General features: G+C 34.6%; 1 protein-coding gene across 2 annotated transcripts in view; it reads right to left on the reverse strand.

Annotated features, from left to right (window-relative positions):
* Positions 1–3206: 3206 nt before the first annotated feature.
* The window catches only part of ABHD17B (abhydrolase domain containing 17B, depalmitoylase), a 49144-nt gene continuing 39916 nt past the window's right edge, over positions 3207–12434 (reverse strand). For both annotated transcript variants that reach the window (XM_061425538.1, XM_061425539.1), the window contains exons 2-4: positions 11254–11723; positions 7474–7653; positions 3207–4738 (exon numbers count right to left, since the gene is read on the reverse strand). In XM_061425538.1, coding sequence (XP_061281522.1) covers positions 4519–4738; positions 7474–7653; positions 11254–11720 — 867 coding nt within the window. In that variant the 5' untranslated portion in view covers positions 11721–11723 and the 3' untranslated portion in view covers positions 3207–4518. The remainder of the gene's footprint in view (positions 4739–7473; positions 7654–11253; positions 11724–12434) is intronic.

The raw sequence follows: 12434 nt of genomic DNA on the forward strand, positions 1-12434 counted from the left end.
TACCAAAATCTCAAACTTTAGAAATTAAAAGTTTTGATTTATAGTCTGAAATCCATGATACTTTGCAGGTAACCTGGAAAAGAGCAGTACATTTAAAATTTTTGACTCAGATGCCCTTATACTCATAAACCTATTTGCTACCTTTATTACTTCAATTAATATACTGTGTTAAGCTGTAACTTGGGGGAAAAAAGTTTAACTATTAAAATTTCTGTCTAGAAGCATTATAATTGTATTATGCCAGTTCAGTACATGGTGGCCTACAAGAGGAAATAAAGACAGAGAAAAATAATTTCAGGACCATCTGGCTTCTAATGTAAGAACCAGTTTAACAGACTTTAGCTTACTGATACTTATACTCTCATTATTTCCTGCTCCTCCCTTTCTGTCCCCCGACCAACTAATGTCAAGTGGGTCATTTCCAGGATAGAGGTATTTGCTTCCTTCCTTTGCATTACTCATTCAATTAATTCAGTCAGAGGCATAACCATTTATAGATGTAGTAGACATCTCTCTATTCTGCAAATTATAACTCAATTTCAGCTGTCATATGCATAGTTCCTTTTTTGATTACTCAACATTTGGGATATACATTGGTAAAATGTGATATGCTATCATGGTATATTGCCTGTTTTAAACCAAAGCAACAAATGTAAAAGCCTGTTCCGTCACCAATTAGCAGTAACTGCTTTGATGCTTTTTTTCCCCAACATTAACTGCCTATTCTTGGCATGTGATATAATTTGTAGTAAATGTGCTGCTGAAGGAAGTATTTGTTTGTTCATGTGACTATAGTTAAATTGTTAAATCTTCATCAGGTTTTAACACAACCAAATAGCTATTATTGAGCCTTGTAAAATGAATTAGTATTAAAGACAGAAATCATTAGAGGAATGTTCAAGGTATAACCTACCAATTTACTATTCAATGAATTAACTAGCTGAAAGAGAAATGTAGAAGCCTCTTTAAAAATGCTTATGATTAACACTGGAGAACAAATAAGTTTATATTGTATTACAGTTCAAAAGGACCATTGGCATAGTAGTGCAGATAAATTTGGTCAAGAGAAGATAATGACAGTACAACTCCTGACAATTAGATTGTAGACCTTGCAAAGTAACTTCTCATGTTTGGGCTTTCTCACCTGTAAAATGAAGGGATTAGGCTTTATGACACTTAAAAGTTTTCAAGATTTAAGAGTTTATCTGGCTTCTCATAATACCTGTTCTTGAAGTTTTTGCCATAATGTCTACTTGCACCTAAGAACATCCTATTTACATGACAAATGTCTTCAGTTTACAACTTAAAATTTTTTTTCATTTATCAAGTTTTCTTAAAGTGAGCAACACCTATGTATTTATAGAAATCACCAAGAAAAAAACTACTGTGGAATATATTCTTAGGTGGAATGTAGGACTGATGAGGAGAAGTGTGAAGATGACATACCAATTTAACTTCTGATTCTTCTTTTTTGTTATGTATACTGCTGACCATTTTCTCAGAACCCAAGACTACTATCCAAACTGTACAGTGTAGATATGCATAAAAGCCACATATCAAAATATGCTGTTTGGTGCTCCTGTTTGTCAAGGAAGGTTAAAAATTGATGAGACATTAGATATGAGTGGCGCTAAGAGGTTTTCACATTTCATTAGGAATGTAAGGGATCAATCTGTGGCATCTTTTCATTTCTAGTAGTAAGCTATGGTCCAGTGACTTTCCAAGGTCACGGATCTATTAATGTCATTTGAGAAGAGCGCACAGATATGATTGCCAATTCTACATCATACTGTCATTCTTCTAGATGTCAGAGCAGGAGATGCTCTGATTAGGCAGAACTCTAAATGAAATATAATATCTTAAAGACACTTTACAGATGGGCCATCTAGCTCAATTTCTCATTTAAAATCTGAAATTTCTTCTGTAGCCCTGTGTCAGATGTCATTCAGCTTCTGTGCCAATGGTTAAGATACTCACTTATCCTTCAGAGGTGTTCCCTTTCCTTAATGGACACAGAACCATAAATTCTTACACTGAGCTCTAATCTGCTGTTTCGCAACTTTCACCTAGTTTTACGGAGTCAAAAAGGATAAACTGTACATGCCTATCAAATATTTGAAGACAGCTATCATTCCTTAGTCATGTAATTCTTTGGTTATTCTTTGGGTTTCGGTTTATGAGACCCTTCCCAACTTGGTAAAACACCCCAGGATTTGCTCTAATTTGTGAATGTCCTTTCACTGCATCTTGAAATTAGTATTGCAGATGTGGTTTAACAAGCATTTTGTACATGAGATTATTTCTCCATGATCAATTTTTCATTACCATGAACTTACTTAAGGTTGTAATCAACTGGCTCACATGTTATTTCTTGCAAGCTACAATCTCCAGGTATTTTTCCTCCATAAGCTCTTTATAAGTATAGTTTCATATTTCTATCAGTGGCTTTCTGTTTCCAGAATAATCATACCATGTGCAATTGTGCCCCTAACTAGCTTGCCAGCCTCATCCTTATGACATCCTTTCCCCTTGACCTCTGACCAGTCTTCTTAATTTCAAACACACCATATCCTTCGTCTAGGCTTCCACATACTGTTCCCCTCAGCCAGGAATGTTTTTTTGGGCCACTCAGGTCTAGTCTTTTCTTAAGTTATCCTTCAAAGCTCAGTTCAGATACCACTTCTTTGTGGGACTCCTCGACTTCTCCCTCCCCATGTTCCCTCTCAAGAATGCCTTTTACCTATTCTAATACCCTATAAATCTTCTTCAGTCTTACACAAACAGTAATAATACTCATGCAATAGAGTATCTGTCTCCTCAGTTATACTGTGAAGTCTCTGAGGACAAGGTTGATGTCTACCTTTATTTGGCATAGGGTTTTGAATGATTTAAACATTCAGTAAGTACCTGGTGAATGAGTGAGTAAATACTGAAGTAGTATGATCAATATTTTGATTTTCCCAGGTGATAATATATATAGATATAAAAAAACCCACTTAGCCAAACTCTGGGGTATGTTGTACAAATAAGGAACTATCTAGGCTTCAAGACAATCATAAGAAGGAAAAAGTCTCTTTAAAAGAAAGCAATAATAATAAAATTTAGAAAACTATAGATCTATATACTATAAAGATCAATGGTATTTTTTTCCAGTCCTTATTTTAAGTAGGAAGTGAGGAGCATGGAAGAAGGAAAACAAGCACAGCTGAGTGGCATATTTTTGTTTTACTATTAATTCGACACATCTGAACCAAAGCATTCACAATACTTGATATACTTTGAAGAGAATCATATACTATAGTCTTAGACATAACCACAGAACAAGCAGAACAATTAAAACTACATAAGGCCTTAAAATATATCCACAGTGTGTATATTCATTCATTTACAAATTAGACTACATACCATTAATTTTAATTTTTCTTTCATTGTTTTATTCAAGCAGTATTCATTCAAGGAAAGGCAACTTAGTTTTTGTGTGTGAGCTTTATTTTTTTTTTACTACATTGGTTATTATAAAAGTTATGAATTAAATGTTTTCTTATCTCCTGCATCCAGGAGTAAATCCATGAAATTCTCAGAAAGTAATTCAAAACAACAGGTCTTATTCTTAAAAATAGTCAGAGTGAAAACGGATTGAACAGCCAGTCTGTGTGTAGTCTTAAGGAACATCTAATGGACTTTCAGATTTTCTAATAATGATAGTATTGCATTTCTACGGGATTAGTCAAAATTTAAAACATTGTGTACAAAATCATTCTTGAAGCTCTAAATGCCTTTTAAATTACTAATTTGAAAATTTTAAGTAGTTGCCTCATAGTACCAAACTTAAAACTCAAAACTAGTTCAAATTCAGTTCTATCGTGACTTCTCATTTAAAGGTAACTAGTTGGTAAATTAACAGATGGCATAAAAATTAAGACTTACATCATTTTTTTTTTTTAAGGAGAAAATGTATGATAACCAGGGAGTACAGAAAATTCAATGTATTTTACAATAAAAATAACCTTTTAAATCTCTATCCCTGTACAACAGGGTTTAGGTCATCTTTAGTGAACTTGCATGTTTTCATATAGTTTATTATGAGTACTTGAACTGTTTTAGATATACAGCTTTTTATTGAAAGAATATTACATTTTTATACCAGGATAAGATTTAGTACATTGAGATGTTTTAAAAATATTTATAAATTTGTTTCTGATATGCAAAAGCATTTGGCAATACTTTTATAGCATTTGATTTTATAGAATTAAAATTTCATACAGTACTCATCTTGATGTTTAAAAAAAAATTCACAGAAAAAATATAAATTACATAGCCTGACTGCATGATACTGTTATTTCCAGTTTTTAGTTTGGTAATTAAAACCTTCATTAAGTCTGTTAACAAATCATTACCTGTACATTTATGAAGGCAACTGACATGATTTGCAAACAAAACCTTCAGGTTTTATGTTATTTACCAAAGAGTGCAGTTCAGCAAGAAAAGAAAATCCAATATGCAAATTTACAGAATATTTTACAAATTTACCAGTTCCTGTGACACAAACTGTTTCAATCTTTCAAGGTATTGTCCATAAAGTTCCACATCATTGTGACCTGCCCCTTCAACCCACAGAGGCTCCACAGGTCTTTGGCAACGCTCAAACAATGCGAGACCATGTGAAAAGTCTATTACTTCATCTTCAGTCCCATGAATTATTAATACTGGAGAGGTTATCTTAGAGATTTTGTCAATGCTGTAGGAAAAGAGAAGGGGGAAGAAGTCAACAAATTAAGTATGAAAAGGAAACATAAAACAGATTTTCTTGTGTTATATTAGATAATTCAAACATCAGAACCACCTGTAAATCAATTCAGAGGGATAGATACCTTTTAGATCAGAAATAAGATTCAAAAGTCATCTTTACATTACTCCCTGCTTTAAGATTATCTGAAGATGTTAATTTCATGCACTTCTGTTTGAGAGAATGACTCAATTATTACAGTCACCTTAGTTTGCTTTTCTACAGATATTTTTTCTTTTTGGCTGTTCTATAGCATGTGGGATCTTAGTTCCAGAGCAATGGGAAGTGCAGAGTCTTAACCACTGGACTGCCAGGGGAGTCTCTCCTTTCTACAATGTTGGTATTTAGAATAGAAACTTAGGTTGCAAGGAGAGGAGGAAATCAAGGGCTATTTCAGCTATGTGCTAACTTAATACCTCTCTGCACTCATATTTTTTTCTCCCTCCTAATCTCTTACTAAAATGATAGCAAAATATATTTTTTTAGGGTATTTACTCACAAAAATTAAAATAAAATACAACATTTTGGAACAGGAAAGCAGATGAGTATGTGAGAAAATAGATTAAAAGTGTAGGAGAAAACACAATTTTAAGAGGATAGAAGGGTAAAGTGAAGAACCAGCCCAATTTGTACTACGGAATACTCCAGAAGGAACTGACATGGGGATGAAGGCAGGTGATTCAAATCTATAGAATTTGTTCAAAGTCTCTTTAAGAAGTAGTTGGCCACCCCTGCCCCAGTTCTGTTCTTTCCCCTCGCTTTTGCAGCTGGGTGACTTCCCTGTACCTAGTGGACTAGGGGATTACAGACACAGTTTAAGGCAGAGATATCAAATAACAAGTAAACATATACATGCTGGCATCCAGGCCTTCATTCCTAAGGCATAGATGTAGGAAGAGTCTTCTTTGGAGACTATATATTTGCCTTAAGAGGAAAGATAAATAAATTCTGATGAGCAGCATGGGAATCCCCAACTAATCGGCTTGACCAGATCACTGGATAGTGAAACTCAGTCAACAAGTCTTAATCACCCACTTCAGGTCAGCTCTTTAATTCCTTACTTTTCCATATGAGCACATAACCAAGAATTATCAGACATCAGAGGAGAATACTTTAAATGTAACACAAGGATCAAAATAAACAATAAAAAAAGGGCAATTTGGAAGAGACAAACTATACAAAGAAGGCTTACAAATAACAATTCTTTAAAAATTTCCTGAGAGAGAGAGAGAGACGCCAAGGCATTTAGGTATTATAAGCATAAAATGAGGATAGAGTCTTGAAAAAGAAGACATCAATGAAATAATTCAAGGCAACATTTGGTAAGGAGAAATGCTTGGGTATATTATTTGCTGCCAACTATTCCATAATAGAGGAATTAAACAAAAAAGGAAATGTATGTTTTTCAAACAGTTTACTGTTAGTGCTTCTGTTGGTGTAGCTAAAACGAAAGAGGGTGTCAGACAGACACATAACTTGGCAGTAGTTTACCCCAAATGTCTCCCTATCATTCCAACCATTCAGCAAAACAGTATAACACATATACCCTCCAATCTACCATTTTCTAAAACCAAAACAAATCCCCAGTAAGTGTAAAAACCAAAAAACCCCATAGGCTTGCTCTGGTGATAGGATCATATGCTCCCATAAGCTTGCCTACCAAAGTAAGCCTTTAGGCTAATGAAGAAAAAATGGTTTTGAAATGACCCTTGCTGTTCTTATAAATAATTGAGTGATGTTTTGGCCTTTGGCCCATCTATCATTCACAAAAAACCTTCGTATTGCTGCCCATTTGAGAAAGAAAGTAAGACTGAAATTTGCCAGGCTCTCACTTCTTGCCTTTTCCTTTTATTGGGAAAAACAGGCCATCAATTTTTTTGTAATGATGAAGAGGAGCTAGCACGAACTATCATTCTACGTTGAGAGACATGAAGAAATGTAGTCCTCCTTTTAAATCTAACACTTATGTTTGCAGACTTATGGGGCAATAATTATTCTGGTTCATTTAAGACAACATTTTTGCAATTCATTTCTTTTGTAAAACATATCACTAATGAGACATCATTCACTTATTTTTATGCACATGTATCTCCTTTTCCTCTACTTGGTCCTCTTCTTCAGTATTATGCACCTCACTGGATGGCACTATCACCCATTAGCAACTCAACAGAAATCTGGGGGGACCTCCCTGCTGGTCCAGTGGTTAACTCTCTCAGCTCCCAAAGCAGGGGGCCCAGGTTCGATCCCTGGTCAGGGAACTAGATCCCACATGCTGCAACTAAGACCTGGTGCAGCCAAATAAATGAATAAATATTAAAATAAAAAAAAAAAAAAAGAAATCTGGGAATTATAGTCAATTTCTTTTGTTTATATACAGTCTAACATTTATTCTATCAATTTTACTTCTCAAATTCATTCTCTTGTCTCCAATACGAGTGCCACTGTCTGGGGAATAAGGCTCACAGCACTTTTCACCTAGGTTACTATTGCGCAAACATTTCAGCCTGTTGACTGGTGTCCTGCCACCACCCTCTTCACAGATTAATTATTTCACAATTTCGATAATATATGTAAAATATTAATAGGAGTTCAAGGCTGAGAGAACTGTATCATGAATACCTTGAGCGATGGAAAAAAATTCCTTCTAAAATTTTTTTGAATTAAACTACTTGCATATTAATACTTACTTTGGGAATGCATCAAAACAGTAGGTCTTCTTGGTATCAGGAAAAGCAACTCGCATTCCTGAGGTCAAAGGAGAATGAAGAATAACAGCAGCACTCTCATACCGAGCAGCAAGATCCACAGATGGTACTGTCCCTATACTCTGGCCATATATAATCACATTTTCAGGGCGAATGCCATATCTACATAGTACAGAAGTTTAAAAAAAAAAAAAGGGTTGTAGAGTCAGACTGGTATGAAATGTTCAGTCACTAGTAAGTACTTAATCTTACAAAAGAATGACTTAGAATGAGACAATGCCAACAAATTTATATTTAAAATTTAAGTTTCTTAGTCACCACTACCATATCTAATGCCATAATAAAATCTATATTCATTTATTTCATCGGTTTCCATTCCATCTTTTGAAAAAATAGTAGCTGAGGTCTCTAACAATGTTAACCGTAAAGAATGAATTTATTAAATCATTTATACAATTCAATGTAGCTTACTATTAAATATATTTGGAACATACTATGTCACTAATATTTTAATGGAGATTCAGTTTTTATATTCCATTCAATGTAACAGAGGTTCTTTATTTCTCTAGGTATTAAAAGTGGCTCTTTTTATTTTCTGAAGTTGGTCATAGTTAACAGTAGGGAATGAATAAAATATATGTATTATAGCCTAGCGCAAACTACTTATTTTCTTGAGATTTGCATTTATTCACCCATAGAAATGGACTAATGTGGAAAAAGATCAACAGATGAATGGGAATTTCAAATGCCACATGGTTTGGTGATTTATGAATAGACTTCATGACAAAATCTCAAGAGAACTACCTTAATTCCTTTAAAAATGCTTCAGTAATACTGGATACACACTATGTTTCTACAATATAATTGTCCTAACTATAAACTACTGGCAGTGTAAGTGAGGTACTGTGGGAGCTTATGAATGTGCGATTAAGGGCTAGAGTCACATCAAGTACACTGCCTTTCCACTTTAGTGGTCTGACAGCAGTCATTTCTGGATGCTGACAGTTATCTGCACAACAGTTTTTAGTTTTGTGAAAAGGTAAAAGAATCTGAATATTTACCAGGAAAAAAGTAAGATAAACCCTTGTGCTTCCTATAGCTCTTGCCAGGGGCACAAGACTATTCGAACTATCTAGGTGGTGACGTACCGCCTTACAATTTCTTCAAATCAGTTCTACACAAGAATTTGGACCCTGGCCCAGAGACTGGGTTCGAGTTACTCCAGATTGACTCTAAATGTAACAAAACTAAGAAAAGTTTTTTTTTGTTTGTTTGCAACAGACTTAGCTTTATAGGAATGAAGGAATTAGGAAAATGAACATTTGGTGGCAATGACGGGTTTTAGGCTAAAGCTAGCAATGGCAAGGCTCCAAAGTAGCAGAAGCAGCTGCCAATTTAGCATCAGAGGACTTGAGGCAGAAACAGAATTTCAGAATAGTACATGTTGGAAAGGACTTTAGAGACCATCTAATCTAGGTCAGCTGCTTACTGAGCAGATGTTCAAAGTCAGAGTAAGTTAATGACAGACCTATAATTAGGCTCAGGTATACTGACTCCAGGTCCAGTGCTTTTTCTATTACAGCACACAGATAAGGAGCTCAGAGACTGTGGGGGAAAGGCCACAGAGTGAGTATTAGTCCCTTATTTTCTGTTGATCCATCAGAAGTTCAGTAATGTGGGTTATAAATATTCAATTACCCTTAAAAGGAAGTTACTCAAATAATAATTAAGCTCATTAATTATTTTTTCCCTTCCTGTTACTTAAACCCTAACTTTTTACTTTAATCCAGTAAAGGAAATGAAAGGCATGCATTCTAATTACACATATTTTATTAGATGATAGAATTCAAGAACTGGAAAGAATCTTGGAGATGATTTAACTCAACCTCTTCATTAAGCAAAGAAACAGAAAAGTTAAAGTTTTCAAGACTTCCTATACTTACTAAGTCCTCTAACCATATTTAGGGTTCAATGTAAGAGAAATTACAAGTCTGAAATTCTATGGTAAACGAGTATGTGAGATAATTTACCTATTCTGTTCCTGCTCTTCCGTCATACTGGTCAAATGTATAAAAAGATTAACCAAGATAAGAAATCATTTTAGAACGTTTCTTTTAAATTGATATCAGAGAAAACTTAAAAAAGAAAAATAATAAAGCTGACCACTTACAAGAGGGGATTCTTTTACGTAAACATAGAAAGAGCACCTGCTAAGTCACTTCAGTTGTGTCCGATTCTGTACAACCCCACAGACGGCAGCCCACCAGACTGCCTCGTCCCTGGGATTCTCCAGGCAAGAACACTGGAGTGGGTTGCCATTTCCTTCTCCAATGCATGAAAGTGAAAAGTGAAACTGAAGTCGCTCAGTCGTGACCGACTCTTAGCGACCTCATGGACTGCAGCCCACCAGGCTCCTCCATCCATGGGATTTTCTAGGCAAGAGTACTGGAGTGGGGTGCCATTGCCTTCTCCGAGAAAGAACACCTAACTGGATAATAATGTTTTACTTCAATAAATTTATACTTTTGTTTTACTTAGCACTAGTAAGGAAGGCTTTCTGCTTTTAGCACTATACTAATTCACTGAAGTTGATTATAGTATGTGAATTATATTGCAATAAATCTGTTATTTAAAAAATTATATTTTCCTGACAAGTATTATACTATATTCAACTGGCTGACTCTGAAAGGAGGCACTCACTTTTGTTTGTATGCCTGAGGGGATTGATACCAGTGTAACTGAAGCAGATTTTGCAGTCATTTACGGTAGTTTGGATGTTTATAAATATTTACCCTTCTATGCCTGCCTCCCTCCCACCCCGAAGCTACTTAATTACTACTTACCATCTCTTTTTTTTTTACTTATTAGAAATATGTTCTCATATCATTTCAATTGACTTAATCTCCTTTATACACTTCTGTCCAGTTCTTTCCCTGGACAGAACTCTGCTATGAGACCATAATTCTATTATACATCTTGGGGGAGGGGGGTAAATGTTTCTAAAGACATTTTCTAAAAAGATTATACCTACTAATAAAATTGAGGAAGTTCTTCCCAGCCAACTGAAACCATTAATATTAATATTTAAAGATTAAATTAGGAATGGGAAGTTTTCTCTATGTACTCTAAAATACTCTGGAATTCAGGCAGCTTATTAATGTATAATGAGGAATAATTTGTACTAAGGTATTATTTCTATTTAGTGTACATTATCTGTCTGATGAGAAAATGCACTGAAGTATACAAAACTGCAATATTTTTCAAGAAAAAATTGTAAGTATCTTGGCGACTAAAAGATGATTAATGTAATTTCTATTTATTTTTAATTATATAAAATAATGCAAATCCTGCTTAGGATCTGAACAAAAGCAATCTAGTCTCTTATTCTGTTAATGACAGATGAAGTGAATGATTATTTAAATCACTGTTTTTTCTCTCTTGAAATTCTGCAACTTTGAATAAACATTTTAATACCACAATCCAGTAAGTTTTCTTTTTCTCTAATAAGTTTCTAAAGCCAAACATTTTTCATTGGCTTAAATACATTTTTAAGAATCTCTCTCTCACACACACACATAATTTATCAAACTCTTTTATGCTATTATACAAAATTTAAAATTATAATCTAAAACTGTAACTATTTATAGATTTATACAGGTAAATATAATCTCTACTTAGTACTTCAAGGTGTATTACAAAAACATATTATTCTTACACAAGACAATTTCAGCGTGTGGAAAACAATTTCCAATCACTATTTACCTTGTCCTAAGAGCAAGCCAAGCAGCTTCTATGTCTGCATAGAGGTTCTTCTCTGTTGGTTTCCCAGAACTTGCACCATATCCAGAATAATCATATGAGAATATATTACAATTAATCCGTGATCCCAGTCCTATGTAAAAGCTGCTCATCTGACCAAGATCAACAGCATTTCCATGTGAGAAGAGTAAAGTATATTTGGCATTGGGTGAGCAACGCACAAACATGCAGGCAATTCTGTTGCCTTTACTGGTTCTAGTCATGAAACATTCAATGGCATCTTTTTCTCTAGAAGAATATTGCCAGTCTGCTCGTTCTGATAGGTGTAAAGTCCAACGGCTTCCACTTTCATCACACATCAGCGTATAAGTTGGATCAGGTGGCAAAAATGCTAACTTTGAAGCAATTTTCCCTGGACAAGGTGGACAGCAGAAGAGGCAACATAGCTCACTGAACGAAAGATTATTCATCTTCTGAAAAAGAAAATAGTCAATGTTTTAATCACTGAATGTGCATTCTGCATTTACATACAATAAAAGTTAAAACAAAGACACCAACCAGTAAATTCTACTAGTGGTCAGTGTCTACTACTGTTACATGAAGTATCCTTGCCCCAACAGATTTTTGGCATCTTTGTAGAAACACATTAAATCCTGAGGTGAGGCAAATACTCCTGAGCAGAAAACAGATTCAAATACTACATGACACATTTCAAATAGTAGTGATATCTTGTAATACTTAACCAAAATATGAAAAATGATATTCATACCAGAGAATAGGGGTATAAATTTGATATTTCTCCACAAAAAACAACAAAGGAGGTATGAAATATCTTTAGTTTGTAATTTCAGTGAAAATTTTCAGAATCTCAAGAGAAGTTAGGGATTTAACATAATAAACATATAATAATAGCACTGATGAAGCACTTACTGTCTATCAGGCGCTGTGCTAAGTGTACTATGCCTTTTCGCATGTTTAATCCTCTAAGCAGTCCTCTTTGGTAGTCTGAGAAAGAAACCTGCACAAGGTCAATCAGCTGCAGAGCCAGGATTTTACACCAGGCTCAGGCATCGTCCTACATCCCTAGGTCATACTGCCTCAAAGGCTGAGAACACTACTTGACTCAGAAGCCTATTATTTCAGCCATAGTGCCAGCGGCCTAAATAACCTATAAGACATTAAAA

Source organism: Bos javanicus, chromosome 8 (genome assembly GCF_032452875.1).
Source record: "Bos javanicus breed banteng chromosome 8, ARS-OSU_banteng_1.0, whole genome shotgun sequence".
NCBI lineage: Eukaryota > Metazoa > Chordata > Mammalia > Artiodactyla > Bovidae > Bos > Bos javanicus.